At 34.2% G+C, this 23,282-nt stretch overlaps 1 protein-coding gene across 2 annotated transcripts; it reads right to left on the reverse strand.

Moving 5' to 3' along the window:
* Positions 1-3: 3 nt before the first annotated feature.
* LOC148284398 (uncharacterized) lies at positions 4-22,510 on the reverse strand. Of its 2 annotated transcripts, XR_015824963.1 has the most exons (8): positions 22,400-22,510; positions 21,706-22,312; positions 18,947-19,213; positions 16,165-16,401; positions 15,075-15,231; positions 7,252-7,471; positions 5,254-5,484; positions 423-1,514 (listed from the first exon to the last, which is right to left on the reverse strand). XR_015824963.1 is itself a non-coding variant. In XM_088240624.1 (7 exons), coding segments are annotated over exons 1-7 (1,986 nt in total). In that variant the 5' UTR covers positions 22,402-22,510; the 3' UTR covers positions 4-1,029. The 2 variants fall into 2 exon arrangements, 1 of the variants encoding a protein (XP_088096750.1); XM_088240624.1 differs by lacking the exon at positions 7,252-7,471 and having other exon boundaries at positions 4-1,514.
* Between the last annotated feature and the right edge of the window lie 772 nt (positions 22,511-23,282).

Raw genomic sequence — 23,282 nt, forward strand, 5'->3', positions numbered from 1 at the left:
ATAGATTTAAATTATTTATTTAAAATTCATATGTCCTAAATAATATAAACGTTGAATTGCCACACCTCATGTCCTACAGATAGTGGAAAATTAACTTTACTTGAAGTTATTACACGGTTCTATTGGAAAAAATAAAAATCATCTTCAGAGAAAATAATACGTATTGCGTATAAACTCAGCACAAGAGGTCCAGAACATTTACAAAGTCAAATTATCAAAAAGAACCAAAAATCTTAACTAAAAATGATTATAACCTAATTAACCAGTGAACAATTGATATTCTGTTGAATATTATTCACCATTCCGATAATGAAAAATCACATTAATAGTGCCTTAAACATTCATACTACATACATATTTTTTCACGGATTATTGATACGGAGGAAACATGTGAAATAACTATTATATTATATTAAAATGAATTGGGATGTTTCGTTATTTATTAAAAATGTGTAAAAGCGGAGCATTAGAAGCTCATTCGCAAGAATTGAAAAACAATATAATCCTACATTCGTAGGATTCAATTTCAAACAGTAGCTGCTATTCCTAAAATAGCCGTAAATAGTTTATGAAGATGTTTTAGATGCAGACAAAAGAATTGAGAAATTCAGATAGTGTTAGGGGAGATTTTCTCAGGCAGACACTCGAGAAATTGGATCACTATTAAAATACAAATTGTAGTTCACGCCAGCACACTTCCAGACGAGGGAGTCAGCGTCAGATTTGGCTGAAAGTAGCGGAACACCATATAAATCAATACACATGGTTGCGTTCATTGGTCGAGTGTTGCGTGACCGCAGCCGCGATTCCACTAATTATCATTAAAATAAAAGCTGGACAATAAAACAATGCAACTGATAAAAATAATCGCATAAATTTTTTTAATTGCTTTTGAAGCAAATTTACTTTGTAAAGTAGTGTGACAATATCCCCCTCCAGCCACCCCATATAACACTGTCTACCAATAATAAAACTTGTAATCGACCGATTATCGATTGGTTCGGTCGCAAGGTGAAAATTTAGTTCGGCTTAGTTCTTAGGGAGAGGCGGCTGGGGGGGGTACGCGTAGCCGTTGTGCTGGAGGTTGGGCGGAGGCTGCGACATGGCGTAGGGCTGGTAGTAGGTCTGGGCCCCGCCCGGAGGGGGCACGTTGAAAGAGGCGTAGGACGCCTGGCCGGGATAGCCGTTGGTGGCAGGGGGCGGCGGCGGGGGCTGCATGATGCCGGGGGGCCCGCTGCGCAGGTTCATCTTGCTGCCCGAGTTATCCCAGCGGCTGCCCGAGTTGTTGGCGCTCGGGGCGGGAGCGCTGTTATTGTAGGCGGGAGCTCTGTTATTGTAGGCGGGCGCGCTGCTATTGTAGGCGGGGGCGCTGCTATTGTAGGAGGGAGCTCCGCCCGAGAAGGATCCGGGTCGGGAGTCACCCCGACCGCGGGAGCCTCCCCGGCTGCTGAACCCGCCCCCTCCGCGTCCGAAGCCCCGGCCGCCGCCGCTGTTTCCACCGTACCTTCCTCTTCCTATAAACGCAAAATCATTATTCTTACTATATAATTACTTAATGCGAATATAAATGTCAATGCCAGAAGGCCCAATTAGTGGAGAATTATTGCACAGAAAACCCAAGCTTGAGAAAAATGTTGTTAACTGTCAAAACTCCAAATACACCACAACTAGTTAGCCAGGTAACAAAATCGTGGAGATAATGTTCCTTATGCGATCTCTAATCGAGTTTACTTTACTTTTTACTTGCATTTCGTTGATAGGATACCAACCTAATTGAACACAAAATCTTGGATTCTCACCAAATTATTTCAATTCTGTGGATTTTTTTTTTTATTTATTTATTTATTTAGCATTTCACAGTTTTAAAATGTACAGAGTTTATTTGTTTCAGGTCCCGACTAGCTAGGAAATTCCTGTGTTTAGGAAGGACCTTATTTTATTCATGTGTTTTTTATTATTTTTAATTTCATTAAATGATGCTTAATAAATTCAAAGAATAATAATAACATTATAAAAAATCAATATAAATTTAAATTAGAAAACATGCAAGTAATAATAATAAAAATTGAATCATAAAAATAGATTAGAAAATATGCCATTAATAGTACATAAATGAGACACAATTATTATAAATTATAAAACATACCGATAATAATAAAAATTGAACCACAAATACACATTATAATATATAAAATGAGTAATTAAGAAATTAAACAAAAATATAAATTGGAAAACATACCGATAATAATAAAAATTGAAGAACAAAAATAAATTACAGAATATACCATTTATAATTTTTTTTTTTAAATAAGATATGGTTAAAATACTAGTTTTAAAAAGAAAAAAAAACATATGTAAATGAATAAACATAAAAAGTAAAAATGAAATATACATAAAAACAATAAGAGATTTTTTTCAATTAAAAGCAACACAATTTTTACTTTTTATATCATCTTATTTCAATTTGGGTAGAGCTGTCATGACAATAACACGGGCTATGTCATTTTTAAATGTGATGTTAATGGAGGAAATACCTCTAGTTATCTTTTTCAATTTTTTTTTTATTTATAAATTTCATAAAAAGTACATGTTTTTGTAAAATTCTAAACATATCTACTTTTACATATCTAGTTAATTTATCACTGTAACTCTCCAAAAAAAGAGACTAACTCTTGTGCTTGGAGAGTGACGTACACTGTTTTAGTTGTTTATTTATAAAAGTTTATATAATTTTAAATACGAGTACATGAGAAAGAAAAATAAAAACCTAGGATATATAAAGAAAAAACATAAAACATACTAATTAAAATTTAATGTTGTTTTCAAAAAATTTCTTTAACTCATGTGTGGCTATGCGGTAACGGATGTCTACCTCGGGTAAAAAACGTTTAATAACTCTCTTATTTTTTTAAATAACCAACTCATATTTTTTGTAATTCTTATATGGACTTTTTTACACCAAAATAAGGAAACATTTTTATAAAAAATGCACGGGCTTTTTCTATAAAAAACATTTTCTTCATTTTGTAAAATAAATTAAAACAAACGAAAGAGATGCCAGTATTATAAGTGGTTTATTAAATTTTATAAGAAAGAGCACGAGAATAAAGCATATCAGAAGACCGACAAGGACACTATTCGTTAGGGGCGGAGCTTGAGTGACCGAGAAAACAATACCGAAAGAGCACGATACAGAATTATACCACTTGTGGGACAGAGAACACATCAGTCGCGTGAAGTTTTTTGTAGTATACTGAGCTGACGCTGTATTTAACACACCGTGTTTCCGAAATGTTTCTACAATTTATTTACAATTTATCTGATTTAAATTATTTTTTGACAATTCTTGATGGAATTTCATTGTAATGATGTAATATTTACATACATTTACATATAAGTTATTAATCAAAAATACTTGGTACACTTCCACTCATTTCCACACTTAAGATAATATTTTGATTTTTTACATTTTATAATATTCCCCAGTCTGAAGATGTCCATTAGGGGATGAAAGCGCTAATTGGTCAAACAAATAAGTGGAAGTGTACCCAAGGAAGTGTGCAAAGTTATTTCATTTAAAGTGTTCAAAAAATTTGTTCGTAACTAGTTTTAAAAAACGTGTTTACGTTGTCATTTTTGTGTATGTTTAATTATGATTTGATTATATCACGTATTACGTACTATTATTTTATTTCTTACAAGTTTTTTTTGCTATTTTTTTAGGTTTTATTTCAATATTATTCTAAGAATATGTTTTAACAGCGTTTTTATTTATTCTTATAAAATCTAGTATTTATTTGCAATAAAAATTTGATATTCTTTTTTGCATTCAAATAAGAGTTGTATTAGCATAGCATACTTTCTAGTCTCCCGGTTGATATATTTCCGCTAAATTCAGTCGTAAGTGTAATTCGGAATTCAGTCGACAACCAGACGCGGGTGGCAGCGCTTGCTAGCGGGATTTTAAAAGGAATGAACACAATTTCTAACTTTATTTTGCATAAATATGCTTTAATTTTATATTTTTTATGTAACATCTTTGAATAAAGATCATTTTTAACACATACCATTGTAAATAATTTGGTATTTTAGCTTACATTTCAAAATATCTCGACTTATGCTTGTGGTCACATTGTGTTACACCACCGGCTGCAAAGGGATTATTCAGCACCGTCTTTTAAGAGTTAACTTATTAACTTTAAATTTATTTATTGATATATTATTTTTAATAGTTTTTAGTTCATTGGGAAGATTATCATAATTTTTTACACCTTTGAAGGCAAAGTTATTTTGACCATGACTTGTATGGAATTTAGGAATTTTAATATTATGTTGGTATCTGAGTGACTTATTTATCTCAAATTATTTTATAAAGAGTGTCTACTGTATGAACCTTAAATATGTTATATAGACTTTCCGAATTGAATGTCGAGGGTTTCTTTAAAATTACTTTAATAATTAATTTTTATTTATATCCCTACAGAGATGAGGTAGAATTTTTTCAAATTCAGGATTATGGATATTCGATATTCTTTAATAATTAATCTTTGTACTATTTTAAGAGGGTTTAATATATTGGCATATGCACTACCCCATCCTACAATACCATATTGCAACAAAGATTGTACAATTGAGTAATAAGCTATTTTTGAATAGTTGATTTTTAAAATATCCCTAATCTAATAAATATGTTTATACATTTTCTAATACGTTAAACTAGTTCACTAATACGGTCTTTCCATTTTAAGTTTTGGTCCATGTATACACCGAGATATTTAATTTTATCTGTTGCATCAAGTACTGAACATGTAAGATCGCAGCTAGTTTTGTTACAATTGCTTTGGTGAATAATTATTTTTACTATTGAATCTAAATTTGTTTTGTTAATAAAAAATGGGATGATATTTGTCTTTTCCGTATTTAAAGATAATGTATTTTTGTCAAACCATAATTTCAATTTATTTATAACTTTAGAGACGATTTACAATTTTTTTTGCAATAATCAGAGATAGTGAAATCTATTTTAAAACTTAAATGCTATTTAGCGTGACATAAAAGGTAATCGGGTTTCCCAAGCTCTTCCAAGTCTAATTTGTTACACAACTAAACTGTTACACATCACACACATTATATATTCTGTCAATTTTACTTCAACCCTTTATAGGCACACATTGTGTGCTGATTTACTTCTTGCAAACCTTAAAAAAATATCTCATTTTTTAAGGAATAGTGAATATTATAAAAATTAGTCACCCTTCATCCCGCCGCCCATGTTGCTCATCTCGTAGAGGCGCGGGTTGACGTTCTGGTTGGCCTCCTGCAGCACGGCGATGAGGTCCCTGGCCTTGGGGGCGTTCTGCGCGGTGAACAGCGTGTACGCCGTGCCCGTGCGCTGCGAGCGCCCCGTCCTCCCGATGCGGTGGACGTAATCCTCCGAGTTGTTCGGGTAGTCGTAGTTTATCACAAACTTTACGTCTTCCACGTCTGCAGTCAAGGGGATACATGGACATTTACAAAACATACTTGTCTCAGCTCTAATAAGAAAATTACAGCGTTACTGTTTAATTTCGCCGCTACACATAGAAATACGGTAAACCCTCGATTGATTTGACATTTCTTTAAAATTCAAATTACGAAAAATTAAATATATTTTTATTATTATGTGCACTGGAACCTCTTTTACACGAGGCATACGTTCCACGCAGTACCGTGTGAAGTCACTAAATGATAACTTTACAGGCGACATTAAAAACATCATAAATTAGTAATTTTGTATGAAACTAATGTTTTTTTTTTACCAAATATTTTGTTTTCAAGGTATACATGATTTTTAAAGGGCCGTTTACATGCGGACTTATATAAAAATAAATTAAAATAATAGCCATTTAACTGTTATCTCAAGGTTTTACCGCACTGAAATTTCATAAAACATAAAGAGTATTTAATAATGAAATAAATGAGTAATAAATGTAATGATATTAATATGAAACCAAACAGTATGTCGTATTTAAAAATCTCTGTACCCAAAAATACAACACAAAAATATTTATATATGGTATAAAGGTCTTTCCCCGAGCAAATCAGATTCATTGTTGTAGTAAACTACCAAGTTCTGATATCTAGCATTTTCAATTATTTATTATGAATACAAACAAAAAAATTGTACTTCTTAATAAATTAATAATTCACTCTAATAAAACCTCAAATAATTTTTTTAAAAAATTCTAATTCTCTACAATAACCATTAAAAGTTTATCAAAAATTACTTTTTTTTTTAAATTCTGATGTTGAGAGAGTTAAGACACAAAATACCCATTCTTGTAAGAAAGCGATGGGATTTTTGGAGTAAATAAATAAATACAAAGACGAGACAAATGTTTGTTCAATATTTTTACAAAAATTAATGCTTTGAAAATCAAACTTAATTAAAAAATAGTTAGGTTTGAAATCAGTTCATAAAAATAGTAATATTCTTTGGAGATTTGTATTAAAGTTTCAGTGATGGACTACAAAAATTCTTGCAGTAAATTAATTTTAATTACAGATGTGATAAATTGCCTTTTTTAAGAGTCTTTTCTAAGGATAACTGTGTAAGAACTATGTTTTTACAACAAGAGCCAATCTTACATTTTACTGTTTGATTCCAATTAAAGAAAATACATTGAAAGTATAGTGAATAAAACAACACTATTTAATTAATTGTAAAACGTAGGAAGCATGCACTCTGGAAGCCAATTTAATAAATTCCTAGATAAGAAAAGAAAAATAATACACATGACATAACAATTACTCGACACGATTACAAATGGAAGTTTATTGATTTTAAGTAGGTGTGAATTTATATGATCTCCATTCTGACAACAAACACCAAAATAAAATATCGATACTTTTGTGTGATTAAATATGCAGAAATGTCTGTTGTTGTTTTTAGTGATGTTTGGTATCGTATTGGTGGGCAAAGAATGATGAATTTACTGGCAAAATGAACCTGTAAACCTCCCGCATTTGTTATAAGAGTCTCGAGAGACACTCGCATAGAAGAAATTAAATATCAAGATCTATGCAGTTTAATACAAAGTTAACAGTACATATTGGATATGTTATTAAAACTGTCTCGCATGTGAGAGTAATGTGATATGTATGTAAAAGCGGTAGCGGCAATACAGATTAGTAGAAAGTTCCAGTAAAGACAGTCTGGCGTGTGAGGCTACGGACAGCGGGGATAAAGCGGTAAACCAGAGAGTACAATACCTGGCGGGGAACGGCTCAGCGGGCAGCGGCTGTAAAACAATGTAGGCCGGGGGTGTGATTCGAGGCCGAGAGTGGGTACCTAGTATAACGCGGGCGGCACGGCACTATATATAGCGTAGAGGCGGCTAATCACGACACAGAGGCACCATGCACCCCAGTGTGTTAATCGACACACTGCTCTGGACACTGTTCTAGCCAACAGTCCATATGGCATGAGCCTCTGAAAACAATCAATCGAGACATTTCATTCCACCGCCACTACGGAGGTTTGCCCAGTCTGAAACGGCAACTATCCACCCCATTGTTCAAATGTTCCAATATTCACTATTTTCGTACACTTACCGTCTCTCGTAGCCCCTAATTTTATTATTTTTAGTACGGAGAAGTTCCTAAAAAGGTCCGTAGCTAAAATGTCCTTCCGTTTTCAAGACTATATATATATGTATATAGATAGCTAAAGAGTAAAATCCACTTTAATACTATAAACCTCGTATACTATAGAACTGCAACTACTGTAGAAAAAAAGGCTCTAACTTTGTGCCTCATAAAGGTTTACTTTTACATTTGTTTTGTAAAAGTTTTGTAACAATTTTAAGTACTACAATACATCATATAAAATATCACCTGTGTTAAGACATTTGAAATCAAAATATTTTCAAATAATGTGCTTGGTAAAATCATTTTACCACGGTACATTATATGCTTATCGGGCTCACTGAAATAACATGACTCTCTCTGCTCATTGTTGCGATAAATGGTGACTATATGTGTATTTTGTTTCTTACCCATACTTATTAATAAAGATATAGGTAAATATAATTTGGTCACCTGTGGTAGCCTTACATGTTGTGAACAAGGCTTTAAGATATACACAGGTTTCAGAAATTTAAAATATAAAATCACAAATGTCGGAATTGCAACAAGCCAAAAAGCCCAATCACAGAGGTGAACGGACAGAACACCCAGGCTTAGAAAAAATGGCATTTGATTATTGAGATCTCAGCGGGAATTGTCCAAGCTATTACACCATTTGATTATTATGTACTATCAAAGATTAGTAATAGTTTACGATCATATAATATGAAGGACAATTGCTGACCTCACTCTGATGCTCAAAGCCGTCTGCAACCTAATAGATTGCCCAAAATTACTGTCACCATAAACTTTAGTGCACCCACAAGAACCACCAGACTCCCGACACATGTTCCGATGAGTACAATAGTACAAACTACAGTCACCATTCTTCACTGGCTCGCATGCCCAGAACTGCAAATAGTTGTGCAGAGCTGTCAGACTTACTCCACACCGCTCTGCTCCTGCGGTAATTAGATCAGCTATCCTGTCCGCTGAATGGCCATCACCTCAATTCTCCGACACTTTTTAACGTGGTTTCCGTTTCGTTTCAATTCCTCTTTGCTTTTTTTCCTTCTTTTGTTTACAATACATTCTCAATATAATAATTAAAATTATTACGATTATGCGTTCACCAGTTGTTGCTATGTATAGTTTATGAACATCTAAACCGTTTATTGTAAGAGCATAAATAATAGAAATAACATTGACTCCGCATTCAATGTTTGGTTTACTAAATGACAAGATTGATGTACCATCGTTACTGGAACAAGCAGCATTCAACGTTCCGATCCACCAATTGCGTAAATAATGATGCGCTGTTCTTCGATCAGCACAGCACAAACTATGGCTTGCAGCAGCAATGTCCCAATTGTAAACTCGAGACAGGACCTGGACATTTTTGGTGTACATCTTTCTAGATTTAAACAATCAGTAAAATAAACCTGATCTTGTCATTATTTTTTTTTTAAAGTACCCTAGCTTAAACTTTCTTTTAATCGTACCTGTATATTATAAAATGAAGTGTTAATTGTAACTCCAGTAAAACCTCGTTTTCACGTTTTCCCGCTTTTTATACCAAAATATTTAGGTACCATTTTTTTATTTACATTCTCATTCAATTTTCCCCCAATTAACGTTTTTCATAGGTTTTACGTCGAATTTCTTTCACAACTCATTCGATCTGTCAAAAGACAAGCCGCGCGCCGCCGCGTGAATGGAGAATAAAATCGAGGTAAATAAATAAATGTGTTAATTATTGTCTCAAACTAAATTCTAAGTAGGTGCAGAGTAATTGACCATTTTGTTTAAGTGCCTAATTTTGACATTTTACGAAATAGTGACATGTAGTTGACGCAAGTTTAGGAAGAATAAAGTCTTTACATCAATAAATTACAATGCAGAATGTTAAAAGATTTGGCAATATAAATATTATTTGATGTTATACACACATAATGTGAAAAGGAGATAGTTTAAACAGTTATCATAAAAGTGTGAAATGGTCCGCGATGTAAATGACAGTTGAAATTTTGTGGTGCCATACTAAAAAAAGTGATAACATATAAATAAAATTTCCCAATATTTAGGGAAAAAATAGTTTTATGCATTTTATGCTAATTCAAATTTTTATTTTCTTGTTTTTAAGGTTAAGTACCTAGATACAATTTATGCATGTATTTATTTATACACATTGCAGTTTTGTTTGAAAAAATACAAAACATTTTTAATTATATCATTGGTAAATATGAATAATCCCCAATCACGGCAGTTCTTACAATTTTTCTGCAGTAAATTTAGTGTAGTCTCGTACAATAATCATATTTTAATGAAATTTAATTTTTTCCATACATTTTTAATTTCCTCACTTTAAAGTTTTCCTCAGTTTTACACTTTTTTTTTGTAGCTCCCCTGAAAAACGTAAAACAGGGGTTTTACTGTACACGGGTTGAATGAGCTCGTAAATGAATAATAATAAATATCAACCATATTATTTTGTTTACTAACTTGGCACTTGTATCAATCAGCTTGTAATTAAGGCCCATTATGGAACTAAACCACAGGACAGATTTCTAAAATATCCTTTCCTTCTATTTTTTATGCCTTTGATTTCAGGAAAAAGCATTGTATGAGCTTTGAACTCACATAAATCATCAAAGGGGCACTGCGGGTTTATGAGCTATCTGCACTATTTTAAACATTCCGAGATCAACTGCTGCCCATGTGATGATGAAACCCATCGAGATGTTCCCCACTTGTTGATGCATTGCCCCCTTTTCGACGCCGAAAGACGGAACCTGGAGGCGCGACGCAGACGCGTCACAATGACTTATCACAAGAGGTAGTATCTTTCATGGTCAGGATAGTACAGGTAATAAGGACAATAAATGATAACAGGACACAAAATGCCGTGATCTCTTCAAGTGAAACGGGAGGCCTACTGATGTCTACTAATAGTCCGGCTTCTCTTGAATGAGTTTTGTGGTTTTCTCTTCACTAAGCAAATGCAGAGAAGTTCCTATAAGGTCCACAGCCAAAATTTCCTCCCATTCCCAACACTTCTTAGATATAGATAGCCAGGAAATAAAATCCAATTGTGAAATATAAACCTTGTACATTATAAGCAAGGTCAATAATACTGCAACTCTTATTTAAAATAAACCAAAAGGCCCATTATTACGGACGACTTATATAGAGACATTTTTACAACACAATACATCAAGGGCACTTATGAATTATGATCATCTACTATGCATATGCTGACACATTCTAGGTTATGTGTCAATAGATTGAGGCCTATAAAATTGTCGATACAGTATTACAAAGTAAAATCAACTTGTCATATAAAAATGTTCAAAAGAAAATATAATGCGTTAACAGATAATTAAGATATAAAACTTACAGATTAATAAGGAGTGAGTGTGATTTTTTGAGTACATCACAAAGAATGCAAATATTTACTTTCCTTTTGAAAATGGACAGCCATCTCTGAGAAACTTGTTGGTTGAAGAGATGGTTGCTGAGTTGTGTTTCCATACAATAGTAAATATTGCAACAACATTTTTGTGCAAAATGAGTTATTAATATATTCGGAATCAGCGCAACGAGATCTATAAGAATCAGCTGTCCATATTTTTATACTATCTAACGTATTTTTATTTAGCCAGCGTAAGTGCTGTATTTTTAGTCTACTTACTAAATATTTCCATTGTAATAGCCATTGTTATACAAATATTTAGCACGATATTCATATTTATGTAAATTGAAAGATGTCGGATGGTATATAAGTTCCCCGACAAGAATGCCTACATCATGTGCTTCATTAACGGAAAGGGCTTCATCTTTAACCGTTGGCTGTTTATGTTGGTATTTTGGCTCCCAAAATGTAAAAAGTATAGTTTCTACAATACACTAACATTTATACATCATGCTAGATACGTAGTCATATTTTTATAACTTATGGTAGGAACCAATATAACATCCCCTAGAAAGTCAAAGACACGATCATCTAACATTACACCGAGTGGTAAATGAAATTATTTTAAGATACAACTCATATAGAATTCGAAAATATAGACAGATAATGTGTAGTGAATACTGGAACCCTAGTGGTTTTAGCAATGGAAAGTCGTTATAGCTGAATATAATGTTTGCCTCGGACCTCTATATGTTCTCTTGACCTTATACCCCCCCGGGTTAGAAAAACAACTGAAGAATAAATAATACAAGTTCTCGGCACCGCCGTTGTCGTTGGGATCGCCGCACCGGGAAAAGCTGAAAAATATCCGATGTAAAGTCGCCCCTAGTAACTACCTGTAAACCCCTTTAATTTTCCAAAGGTATCACCCGCATACTTTAGTACATACTAACTGCCTTCGTGAGACAATTATATTTCATTGTACCGGTTAGAATAACTTTAGACATTTTTTAGCACTGTGCAAATTGGTTGAGTCAGTAATATTCGCATACATCGACACCTGAATTAAGCCCCGGCGTCTCCTTCAATGTAACTTTTGGCTGAAACGGTAAAGGGCATAATTTCACTATCGGTTATCTGTTGTACGCGCAACATCATTGTTGCGTGTATTGCGAGACACGCTTAGTGAGGAATTTTGAAAAGAAATTACGGCGCATTTATCCGTGTTGCGGATGGGTAGATGTGAGAGCCAAAGGGGGGATTGTACGATAATTGCAGTTTCAGACTGAACAAATCCTTTCTTAATTATAATTAAGAATTTGTTTCAAACTTAAAACTACTTAAATATGTAAACATAAAGTGCCAAGTACAGAGGAACACCATTTCCGGGCTACAAATATGACAACCTCGGGTTATTGAAATACACCTCCGAGATTTCACATATAATTAGGGAGTATTTGTCCAATGTTTGTGTATAATGCATGGCGGAGCAAATTGAACAACTCGCTGGTTTTACCGGTTACGAACTTCGGGAGTTTGGGGATCCGACACATTCATTCTGAAAAATTACTTAACTCAAAACAGGGAAATTTCCAATGTGAGTGTTCTGCTTTCAATGCCATAACAAGTCCTAATCTTTAGCCGGGAAGATGATTTTCAATGTCAAAGTTAATAACAACACTGAGAGTCTTCGCCAGTATATGTTCAGTCCCCGGATTATCACCCGAGCAAAACTGATCATCTCGCACTCGTGCAACAGACGAATGCGATATTCACCATTCGATGCAAATAAGAAAATGTCACAGTGAACACAGATAGTGGTCTAGTGGTAGTATGGTGGACTCCAGAACTGCAGCCCGAAGTCACTTCCCACATCTCGAAGTTACTGGCTCAAAAGGTAAATGTTTGCGTTAACTATAATAATATAATTGAAGAATAAATACCATTAAAAACAGAACAACCAACTTACGAACAAAACCCAACCTTATATATACATAATATTGCAGCTCTCAATGAAAGATTTAACTAACTGAACCACCTTAAAGTCCTTTTAAAAATTACAATATTATTATTAAAAGTAATAATATTTTATATAATATAACTTGAATACAACTCGGTTATATGGTCACCATATTATAAAGTGCATATAAATAATATCGAAAGAGTTTAACATAAATTTTTACATTTCGTTGTTTTTAAATTAGGTATTCCAGTTGAACATATTAATTATACATACTTAAATAAATATTTAAATTTACATACATTAGAAACTAGAAGAAAATTAAATGATTTGTTATTTTTATTTAACATATTAAATTCAGTATTTGACTATTCCGAACTATTAAAACGAATTAACTTGCGAGTGCCCGGCCGGATTACTCGATTTAAGAAACTCTTCTATAAATTTTTTCTACAACAAACTACAGAGCACTCTCGCCTATGAGGAGAATTTATGTATTTGCAAATGATATAGATATATCTAATATAACACTTATGAATTTTAAAAGGCAGTGTATCAATTTATTATCTCCAAATTTAAATACTCAAATAATACTTTGTTATTTTATACCTTTTATTAACTTATATGTGTATTATAAATTATTATTTTTCCAACTTCTTCTAATTTTAAAATTCTTTTAATATAACCGATGGGAAAAAATGAACTTCTGTTCTCTCTACTGGAATATATGTATGTATGTATGTATGTATGTACTATATGTAAGATTAGTTTTTATATTTTCTTATTCTTATTACTTCATTTAATTTTTTTGCTACTTTTGTGTAAAATACATGTCTGTTCTTTATGTGTAAAACATGTAAAAGCCTACAAGGTGTAATAAATAAATCAAAATAATACAAATATGTATGTAGCATTGACATTTGGAAGAGTTAATGTACGTTGAGGCATAGTCAGGATAAATGTTATCATATTATTATGCAAATATATTTTTTTTAAATACTTAGTTATCATAGAACTATAAATTAATATACTTTTGCTATAGATTTTGCCTTATAACATTTAGATAAGTATGCTTACTGAGTTTTTTTCATTGTTCTTTTCTTTTTTTTTTATATAATGTATCAAGTTGTGTTTCATTGTTTATGTTGTTTGTGTAAATGTTATCTAATTATATAAATTGTTTGGAGAAGCCCTCGATAGTAGTTGAAATTAAAATAAAAATGAATATTTTCATCAAACTGAAAATTTAAACGTAACTCAAATAATTACATTCATTGTACATGTAAGACAGCAGGGCCTCGCTAATCCGGACTTCGTTTATCCGGTGACTGCGGTATTTCGGACAGTGGGGCGGGAAGTTGTTAAAGCGTTACAGCCATTGATTCCAAAAAGTTTCGTCTTCAGAAGCGGTGGGAGCATTAATTACTGCTTTGAAATCGACTGAAGATAACGAATTTGATAGCCACGAGGTTATATTCCTTTGTCGACAAAGAGACCGCACTTTTGAAGTGAATTTGGAAAAACTTATGTTTTTTACTCTTCTGCTTATGCAGAAGAGTAAAAAAATCCATATTTTTTAAGACAACTACTTGATTTCTGTTTTTTTAGCTTCATGTCAAACGCGCAGCCTTCCTACATGTTTATTTTTCACTATTGTTAATATTGTCGTTTGATAAATTTCTAAAGTTAAAATATATGCTTTATTTCCATTTAACTATTTCTGACCGCAATCTGGACGCCTCGGTAATCTGCCAAGGTTCTGTTTTTCGCTTGTTCGAATTCTCGAGGCCATACTGCATCACCAAATGACAGAAAACGTATAATCTATTTATTACTGTATAGTCGTAATCGTTATTTTCTTTGCTTCTACGCATTTTCCTTATGGGCTTAAATATATTTCAAATAAAATATTAAACTTTTGTTAGTTGGCGAGGTTTCATTTGAGAGCGGCAATATTCGTATTACGCATACACGCATCATCGAGTGTTCTTTTCGCATAATCCCACATTAAAATGTTCAACCAATATGCACAGCAGAATAAGTGAGGTCTTCAGGCAGGGTTGGGGGACCGGGCTAGGGCGGGGGGCGTACACTCACCTAGGCCTCGAGCCGCCACGTCCGTAGCCACGAGGATGCCGGCGGTGGAGTGGCGGAACTGCTGCAGCACGTAGTCGCGGTCCTGCTGGTTCTTGTCCCCGTGGATGCAGAGCGCCTTCCAGCCCACGCGGTTTATCGCGCGCGTTATGTTGTCCACCTGGGGGCGATATTATCATGTATTTACTTTCAATATCTGTATGCGAGAGGTAAACTATGCTAAGCAATAAACACAATATCTAGGGATTCCTAACTAAAAACTCCATAGTAACGTAAATATGACGCACACAGGTTCTATGCTTCTACTTTTGACTAATTATCGTTGTTTTAAATTTGCATATAGTTGATAAATACCAAAAAGTGCTATATTTCAAAATAGGACTTTTGTAAATAACTGCCTTTTTGCTTATGACTGCGGTGATATTTTTAGCCCCTGTGTGGTGAATCTACATAAGTTTTTTAAGGTAATAAAGTAATATTTTGCAATATCAGGCCTATGGATTATTTTTACAAATTATGGAAAATAGATTTTTAAAAGCATGTGTTAAATTTTTGCTTTTATATACCTGTAATTTTGGTACATGTAACACGACGTTACAGTACCGTTTCCAGGGTGATTTTTAGCACATGCAAGTGTTAAAAATAATAAAATACTTAAATTGATTTCAACAGAGAGAGAAAAATTTTTTGAGAAGGGAATATGGAAGTCTAGGCATTTATGATCTGTCATTGGCTGGTTTAAGTGGCCACATTACACACTGTGTAACATTCACCATTCTGCCCATGTTTGAACATCCACATTTCCTCAACTCTTCCATCTGTTGACTTTTGTGAAGTTAAAGAGCTGAAACCTTTATCACGTGGGTGAGATTCATCCGGCTGATCCAAATCACCTACTAGGCAATGCCTGAAAACGATTTTCCAATTTTCATTATTCCCTTCTCAAAAATGTTTTCCCTCTCTGTTGAAATCAATTTAAATATGAATAACTCCCTAGGGAGGAAATCCAGCCAGTCTGCAGTCTGCAAGGACATACTCAAACATTGTTGACAATAAAATACCTTTATGAAACACGGAACTGAAAAATAATTACCCTCTTTTTAGTTTCCGCAAAGATAATGGTCTTGGTTTCCGGTTCTACGGAGATTTCTTTGAGTAGGTTGAGGAGGCGCTGCTCCTTCTGGAAGGCTTCGCACACGTCTACTATCTGCAGGATGTTGTGGTTAGCCGCCAGCGACAGGGAGCCGATGTTCACCTGGACGTAGTCGTGGAGGAACTCCTCGGCCAGGTTCCGCACCTCCTTGGGCCACGTGGCTGACCACATGAGGACCTGGAGACAGAATAGTTTTGAAATAAATAATAATTTCAATACAGATTATAAATCACTAATGCCACTCACATGACTATGGAATTAATCTTTTGCTGACTTGTAGTTTTTTTTATTTTAAATAATGATAATAATAATCTGAATTGATGTTATAAAATTTATAAAAAAAATACTATAATGCATGCGTGAGATGACAAGATAGGAAAGTCAGCCGCTAGATTAGTTTTTAGATCATTTGGCGATGGTATTGAATAAAATGTCCATTTTATAATGTTGCAATGAATTCCTGTTCCTATGTTTTACACATTTTTACTGTCAATGACTTATTTATATTTTTACACGGCAGTGTACTGCGCTTGTGCACATACACCGGAACCTCGTTTTACATGGTCCAAAAATTTAATAAAAAAACTTTTGAACATTAATTTAACAATCCATAGTAACATAAATAAATTATTGGAATACCCTACATCGCTCTTTTACTTATGTGGCGTATAATGTATCGTTACCGTTCAGACAAAAGTCACTAACCATAAAAAAGTCAGTTTTGAGTTAAATATGACATTCAAAGTGTAAAATTATATTATTTAAGAGAAAAGTCACCAAGGTCACTTAATTAGAAAAAAGTTGTGCAAATTGAAATGATTTGTTAGTGAAAAACTGGTGTGAGTTTTTTAATAAAATCTCAACAAGCATAAATCACTAAAGGCAGACAGATTTTATTGACAGTTTAGGTAGATTTTGTAAGTATTTTTTTATTTTTTTATTTTTATTTTATTAGGGAAATCAACAGTTCTACATACATATTTTTAGTAAACAAACAGATATAGTGTATAAACTCAGAACCAATAACAGATTTCCACATAGTATACAAAGTTAGTAAAGAATATATATATTACATATCAAATAAATACATACAATTTATACATATAAAAATGTTATTTTCAAGTACTCAATAATCAAAGATTTTTTAAATATTAATTTTAAGAACATTAAGTTACTGTAAATTGGGCGGGATAAGGACAAAAATGCTTGAAGATAGGATAAGGAGGGGGGGGGGGGGAGATGTACATATTTATTATTATAATGTCTACTAAGTTACATAATACATTTTTAGTTTAAATTTTAAATCTGACAGAGTGATGTTTGTATAATCTTTATTTTTAAATTTTGTATTGTACATTGAAAAAGACCTACGAAAAAAAGCATTTTTAACATACGATGTTTTACTTGTTGGTACATGAAACAGGTGGTACCGTCTACAAATCCTGGCTGGCACATGTATTGTTATTAAACCAAGCAGCTCTGTACAGTAAACCATTCCTGTCACAATTTTGTAAAGCAGTAGTTGGTCCGCACACACTCTGCGGTATTGTAGAGAAATGATTCCATGGAAGGTGGAGGCAGTGAGAGTAGATACATAAGAAATACCGGTTTTGTATTTAAGGTACTTTATAAATTTGTTTTGAATATTTTCTATCCTACTTATATATATGGCATACTGGGGATTCCATATCTGAGAGGCGTATTCCAAATGGCTTCTGACAAATGTATAATATAATGAAATAAGGGCCTTTGGATTATTAAAGTGTTTACTCATTCGAATTATGAAACCTAACATGCTCAATGCTTTGGAGGTAATTTTATTGATATGCGATTCAAAAAGTAGTTTTGAGTCTAAAACAATCCCAAGATCTTTAATTTCGTGCTTTCTCATTAGTACATTATTGTTTAGTTTGTAATCAAAATTAAGAATTTTTCTTTTCCTTGTGAATGTAATACAGACACATTTATTTATATTCAAAAACAGTTTATTTTCAATACAATAGTCAGTTAGACGATTAAGATCGTCTTGAATCATTAGTATGGCGGTTTTCTTCCTAAAAACAACATTTTGTTTGTGTTTAGGTATTTGTATAATAAAACATATAACAATAAACGTGTTAAAAATGTTTAATTTATATAAAACCTATTTTTAACCACACAATTTGATAATTATTTGTAATATTTCCTTCCAACTCATTTGGCTCGCATTGTCGAGATTATGAACAAGCATGTTACTAAATCAAATTTTAGCCACTTTGCCACATTACCTTTCAGATATATGAAAATGTATCTGAAAGAAAAAGTTACCAATGGAATTTATGAAAAAAGGCGAGAAGATATTGTGTAAAATACATAAAACTCCCAATACGCAACAATCTGATTTTCTTAGTTCTCCAAACTTTCAAATTGTGATTTCTCAAAATGATGTATTTTGGGTTTGTAACTTTTGCCCGAATGGTGCAGTAGTGTAGTGATAGTTATTAATCTTTGTTACGATTTTTTGAAGTATTTAGATATCTTGTTATTTTTAAGAAAAAAATTGAGGTATGATAAATAGTAAACGATTTCATTATTTTGAAATCCTAAATTGACTTTTGTGCAAGGAAACCTATCCATTTTAGTATGCTTTTTTTACACGGTACTGTGTGAACACATCCCCTGTGGAAAGTGGTTCCAGCGTACTAAGTAACCGACTTTGGTTGGAGAAGAGAATAAACCGCACCTGTCTGTCGGGGCGAATCTGCTCGATGATCTTTCTGATTTGCGGTTCGAATCCCATGTCCAACATCCTGTCAGCCTCGTCCAGCACCAGGTAGGTGCAGCGCTTGAGGTTGGTGGTGCCCTTCTCGAGGAAGTCGATGAGGCGGCCCGGGGTGGCGATGACGATCTCCACTCCCCGCTCCAGCGCCCGCCCCTGCGGACCCTTCTGCGCCCCCCCGAATATGCACGTGTTGCGGACCTGCATGTTCTGACCAAAGTCATTGGCCACCTGAGGAAAGCAAAAATTCTCACTTAACATAACTACGTATTTTAGTTTATTTATTTACAGACTTATTTAGTCTATTGAACAATGGTAAATACATTTCTTTATAATATATACAGGTACAATTGAAATAAAACACAGCTAAAGAAAATAAATAATAATTACTACCTCAAGATAAGATGGTGCATCTTAGTGATTGTTTAAATCTAGAAAGACACGCAACAAAAAAGTCCAGATCTTGTCTCGGGTTTACAATGCGACACAATTAGGACATCGGTGCGTGCAAGCTATAGTTGCTGTTCCTTGATCGGCACAGCGCATTATTATTTCGCAACCGGCGGATCGGAACATTGAATGCCACTTGTTCCAGTAACGATGGTACATCAATTAAGCCATTATTTTTTATTTTGTTAGGAAAAACAACAGCAATACAATTTAGTTAAAATAATATAGTCACCCTAAATCACTTTGCACACGAGGCAAATAAAAAAATACAAAACAAACTTGCATTTCAGTGATGCAACTCGCCGTGCTAGTGTGACTGCGCATCGCCAGTTTCCACTAGCACCATGGTTTTGAGGTTATTTGGATAAATTTGCGCCATGTCCGAGCGAAAACATCAAATCTGATTAGGTGGTTGAAAAATACCCTTGTATTTATGATTGTGCATGCAAAGATACAACAGGCACATAAAAGATAAAACAAAAAATCTTCTTTTTAGATGATTCCACCCTCGTTGACAATTATTATAAACAACGGCATCTTCGTCATCACTTGATTCTGTAGACGTTTTAAATGCAACTGTTACAACTAATTAACTTGCGAGTGCCTGGCCAGGTTACCCCATTTAATAAACTCTTCTATGTAAATGTATTTACAACAAACAACAGTGCACTCGCCAATAAGGAGAATTCATGCGTTTGCAAATGAATATGCAAATGATATGGATATATTTTTGAATTTTAAAAGGCAGTGTATCAATTTATTATCTTCAAATTTAATTATCTAAATAATACTAAGTTGATTTAAATTGTGTGCGTTTTATTAACTTGTATCTGTATTCTGAATTATTATTTATCTTACTTCTTTTAATTTTAAGATTCTTTTAAAATAACTTATGGGAAAAAATCTACTTCTGTTCTCTCCACTGCAACATATGTGTGAACTATATGTATACCAATATGTAAAGATGGTTTTTTATATTTTTTAACTGGCAGAGGAAGGATGAAAGCCGAGTGAACGCTGTCGAAATGCGATCTCTTAAACGAATGTGTGGGAAATCAATGTATGACAGGGTTACGAATGATGAAATCAGTGCCTCCATTAAGAACGCTATCTTTATCTGTATATATGGAAACAGTATACTTAACTTCTGTACTATCTGTATCTTACCTCGGTATGTTCTACCTACTTGTCATATCCACATCATATGATCGAAATAAGCCAATGAATGACCGCTAAAAATAAGTCCGCGTTCCTTACGTCATTAACATTTAAAATAGTTCTCATTTATATTTTAAATAGGCTTCTGTGATAGAAAGTGCCCACTTCAAAGCGATTATAAACTCCAATCCAAATCCTAATTCAAGCAAAAAAAGGTCGCTTAAATATGATTTTTATATGACATTTAACCATTGCCAAAACGATATGCTTAACGATAGTCTGCATTTATCTACTGAGGTAGTACCGAGCGATTAGAAGGCCGACTCTCGATACGTTCTCTCAGAAAGATAATAAAACAGATGGAAAAAATATAATAACTAAATATTTTTTTACAGTGGTAACTTTTTAATGCCTAGATACTCTTATTTTTTAATAGGACAGAACCTAGCGACATTATTTCCACATCTAGACGTTCATTTTATTAAAGTGACAGTTAAGTCGGAATTTAATTCGAAATTTACATATTTCTCTCATATTTTCAATAGGCTTTTAAGAAAAAAAGTGCCAACCTCAAAACTATTGAAATTTTGAATAAATCATAATTAAAGGAAAAATTGCTCGGTGGAACAATTTTTGACACTTTTAATGCGTAGATAAACGTATCGAGGGGTTCTATAAACCAATGTGCTTACATCAAAACTTGATGGTGGGGGGCATCGATAGTATACCTTTGTAGTCGGTCGGGAGACTTTTATCTTCAACTATGACGTCACACTGAAGCTATGTCATTTTAGAGCGTAGATATGTGTACTATGACGTACGCTTCCCCTTGTTTCATATCGATTTACCTACCCAAAACTTGAAGGTGGGGGGTCGGTAGTATATCTTTATAATCGCTAGAGGGAATTTATATTCCACTATACCGTCAAGGTGAAGGTATGACGTCTTTATCTTCCCATCACAATCGAGGCCCTGGTATATGTGTGTAAAACTTGTATTACAGTGTTGTATTACTTTATAAAAGATATATATATATTGTATAAAAACTTTGCTACTGAAGTGAGAACTGTATTTACTCTCTCCCGAACAACAGTAAGTTTGGGAACATAACCGACCTGTTGAATTTGTTGCGCTAATTCTCTAGTGGGTGCTAGAACTAGAACGATGGGTCCGTCGTCCCTCAGCAGCCGGGCCTGGTTTATAATGTGCACCATGGCGGGGAGAATGTAGGCCAGGGTCTTTCCGGAGCCCGTCTGCGCGATGCCGACCATGTCCCGTCCCGACAGCGCGATGGGGCACCCCTGAGCCTGGATGGGTGTCGGGTTAGTGAACCCCTGCTTCACGATCTCCCGCATCGCGTAGTCCGGAAACCCGCCTTCGTTGAAGAAGATCGTCGGCTTGGGAACATTGGTCCCTTTGACTGTAATTTCGTGCCGACTGCGGTAATCGTCTATCTCCTGAACCGGGCGCGCGTGAACGTTCGGATGGGGAACGTAGAAGTCTTTGCGAAATGGCTGCAGCGTTACGTTATCCCAGCGCATTTTTCTCAAGCTTCCGCCGGGCTGTTTTCCTTTCAGACTTGATTTTCCGCCCCAGGAGCCGCCGTCTCTAGAAAAGTCGCGGCCTCTATCGCTGCCTCCTCCGCGGCTGCCCCCGCGGCCGCCGCCGCCCCTTCCGCGGAAGCCCCCGCCCCGTTCACCGCCTCTTCGCTCGCGTTGAAACCTAAAACACAAATTCGGATTACCGAACTAATTTATCATAATATACACAATTTAACATTTAAAAAATGGAAATAAACAATAAACTAACATGGTACAATTGCTTTCACGCTAGATTAAGAAATCACTATCGAATTTATAATAATAATTAAACGCAACAAAACAAACGACGAATTGCAAAAACAGGAAGAAAAGTCTGCATAAATCAAAATGGCTGTCGATGCGGCTGTCAAGAAAAAATGGCTGCTTTGTAATTAATTTTATAGCCAGTATAAAATAGCGTCAGATATAAGTGAGCACTTTTTCTTTTCAAATTATTGGTAACACTGAATTTTTCGATTGAAGTATCGTTTACAAGTGGACAATACAAATTATTCAATAAATTTGACCATATTGCCTTGTCCCAGTTTCGTGAACAGCCTCGACCTCGCAGGGCAGAACGCTGCGCTGGGACAACACGAAAATTTGGCCATGACCGCTACGAAAATGAATAGACGATGGCGTTTATTACGAGCGAGTTTACGAAAAATACTATATTTATTATAAAATTTTAATAAAATAATTGGTAGGTATACACCAAGATGTTTTGGGATTGTTAAAAAACGAACTAAATAATGTTTTTTTCCTGGCTCCATTTTTAGCAGAAAAATACGTATCGCTATTGACATATTTAAGGTCCTGGCCGTGCGCGTTCACACGAGGATAATCCAGCCGCACACGTGATTGGTGTAATCATCCCAGATAGCAATTTAAACTTGCCTCAAGTTTGAAGTACCAAAAGTTCAAGCTTGACCCAAGTTTGAGATTGCAACTCTGTAAACTTGAGGCAAGTTTAAAGCAAACTTCCTAGTTACCATCCAACAAACATCATCCAAGTTTGGATTTATTTAGCAAAAAAAAACCAAAAAAACAGAGAAAAAAAGGAAAAAAACACGAAGCTTCTTAAAAATATTAATATTAAATAAAATATCTTG

Source organism: Micrasema longulum, unplaced genomic scaffold (genome assembly GCF_059751315.1).
Source record: "Micrasema longulum isolate JH-2025_06_02 unplaced genomic scaffold, ASM5975131v1 h1tg000126l, whole genome shotgun sequence".
Lineage (NCBI taxonomy): Eukaryota > Metazoa > Arthropoda > Insecta > Trichoptera > Brachycentridae > Micrasema > Micrasema longulum.

Excerpts from the sequence above, each read along its gene's own strand:
- LOC148284398 (XM_088240624.1), bottom strand. Across the intron at positions 16,402-18,946 it reads AGATTCGCCCCGACAGACAG|GTCCTCATGTGGTCAGCCAC; the intron begins GTGCGGTTTATT and ends TTCTGTCTCCAG. Across the intron at positions 15,232-16,164 it reads TTGCGGAAACTAAAAAGAGG|GTGGACAACATAACGCGCGC; the intron begins GTAATTATTTTT and ends TATCGCCCCCAG.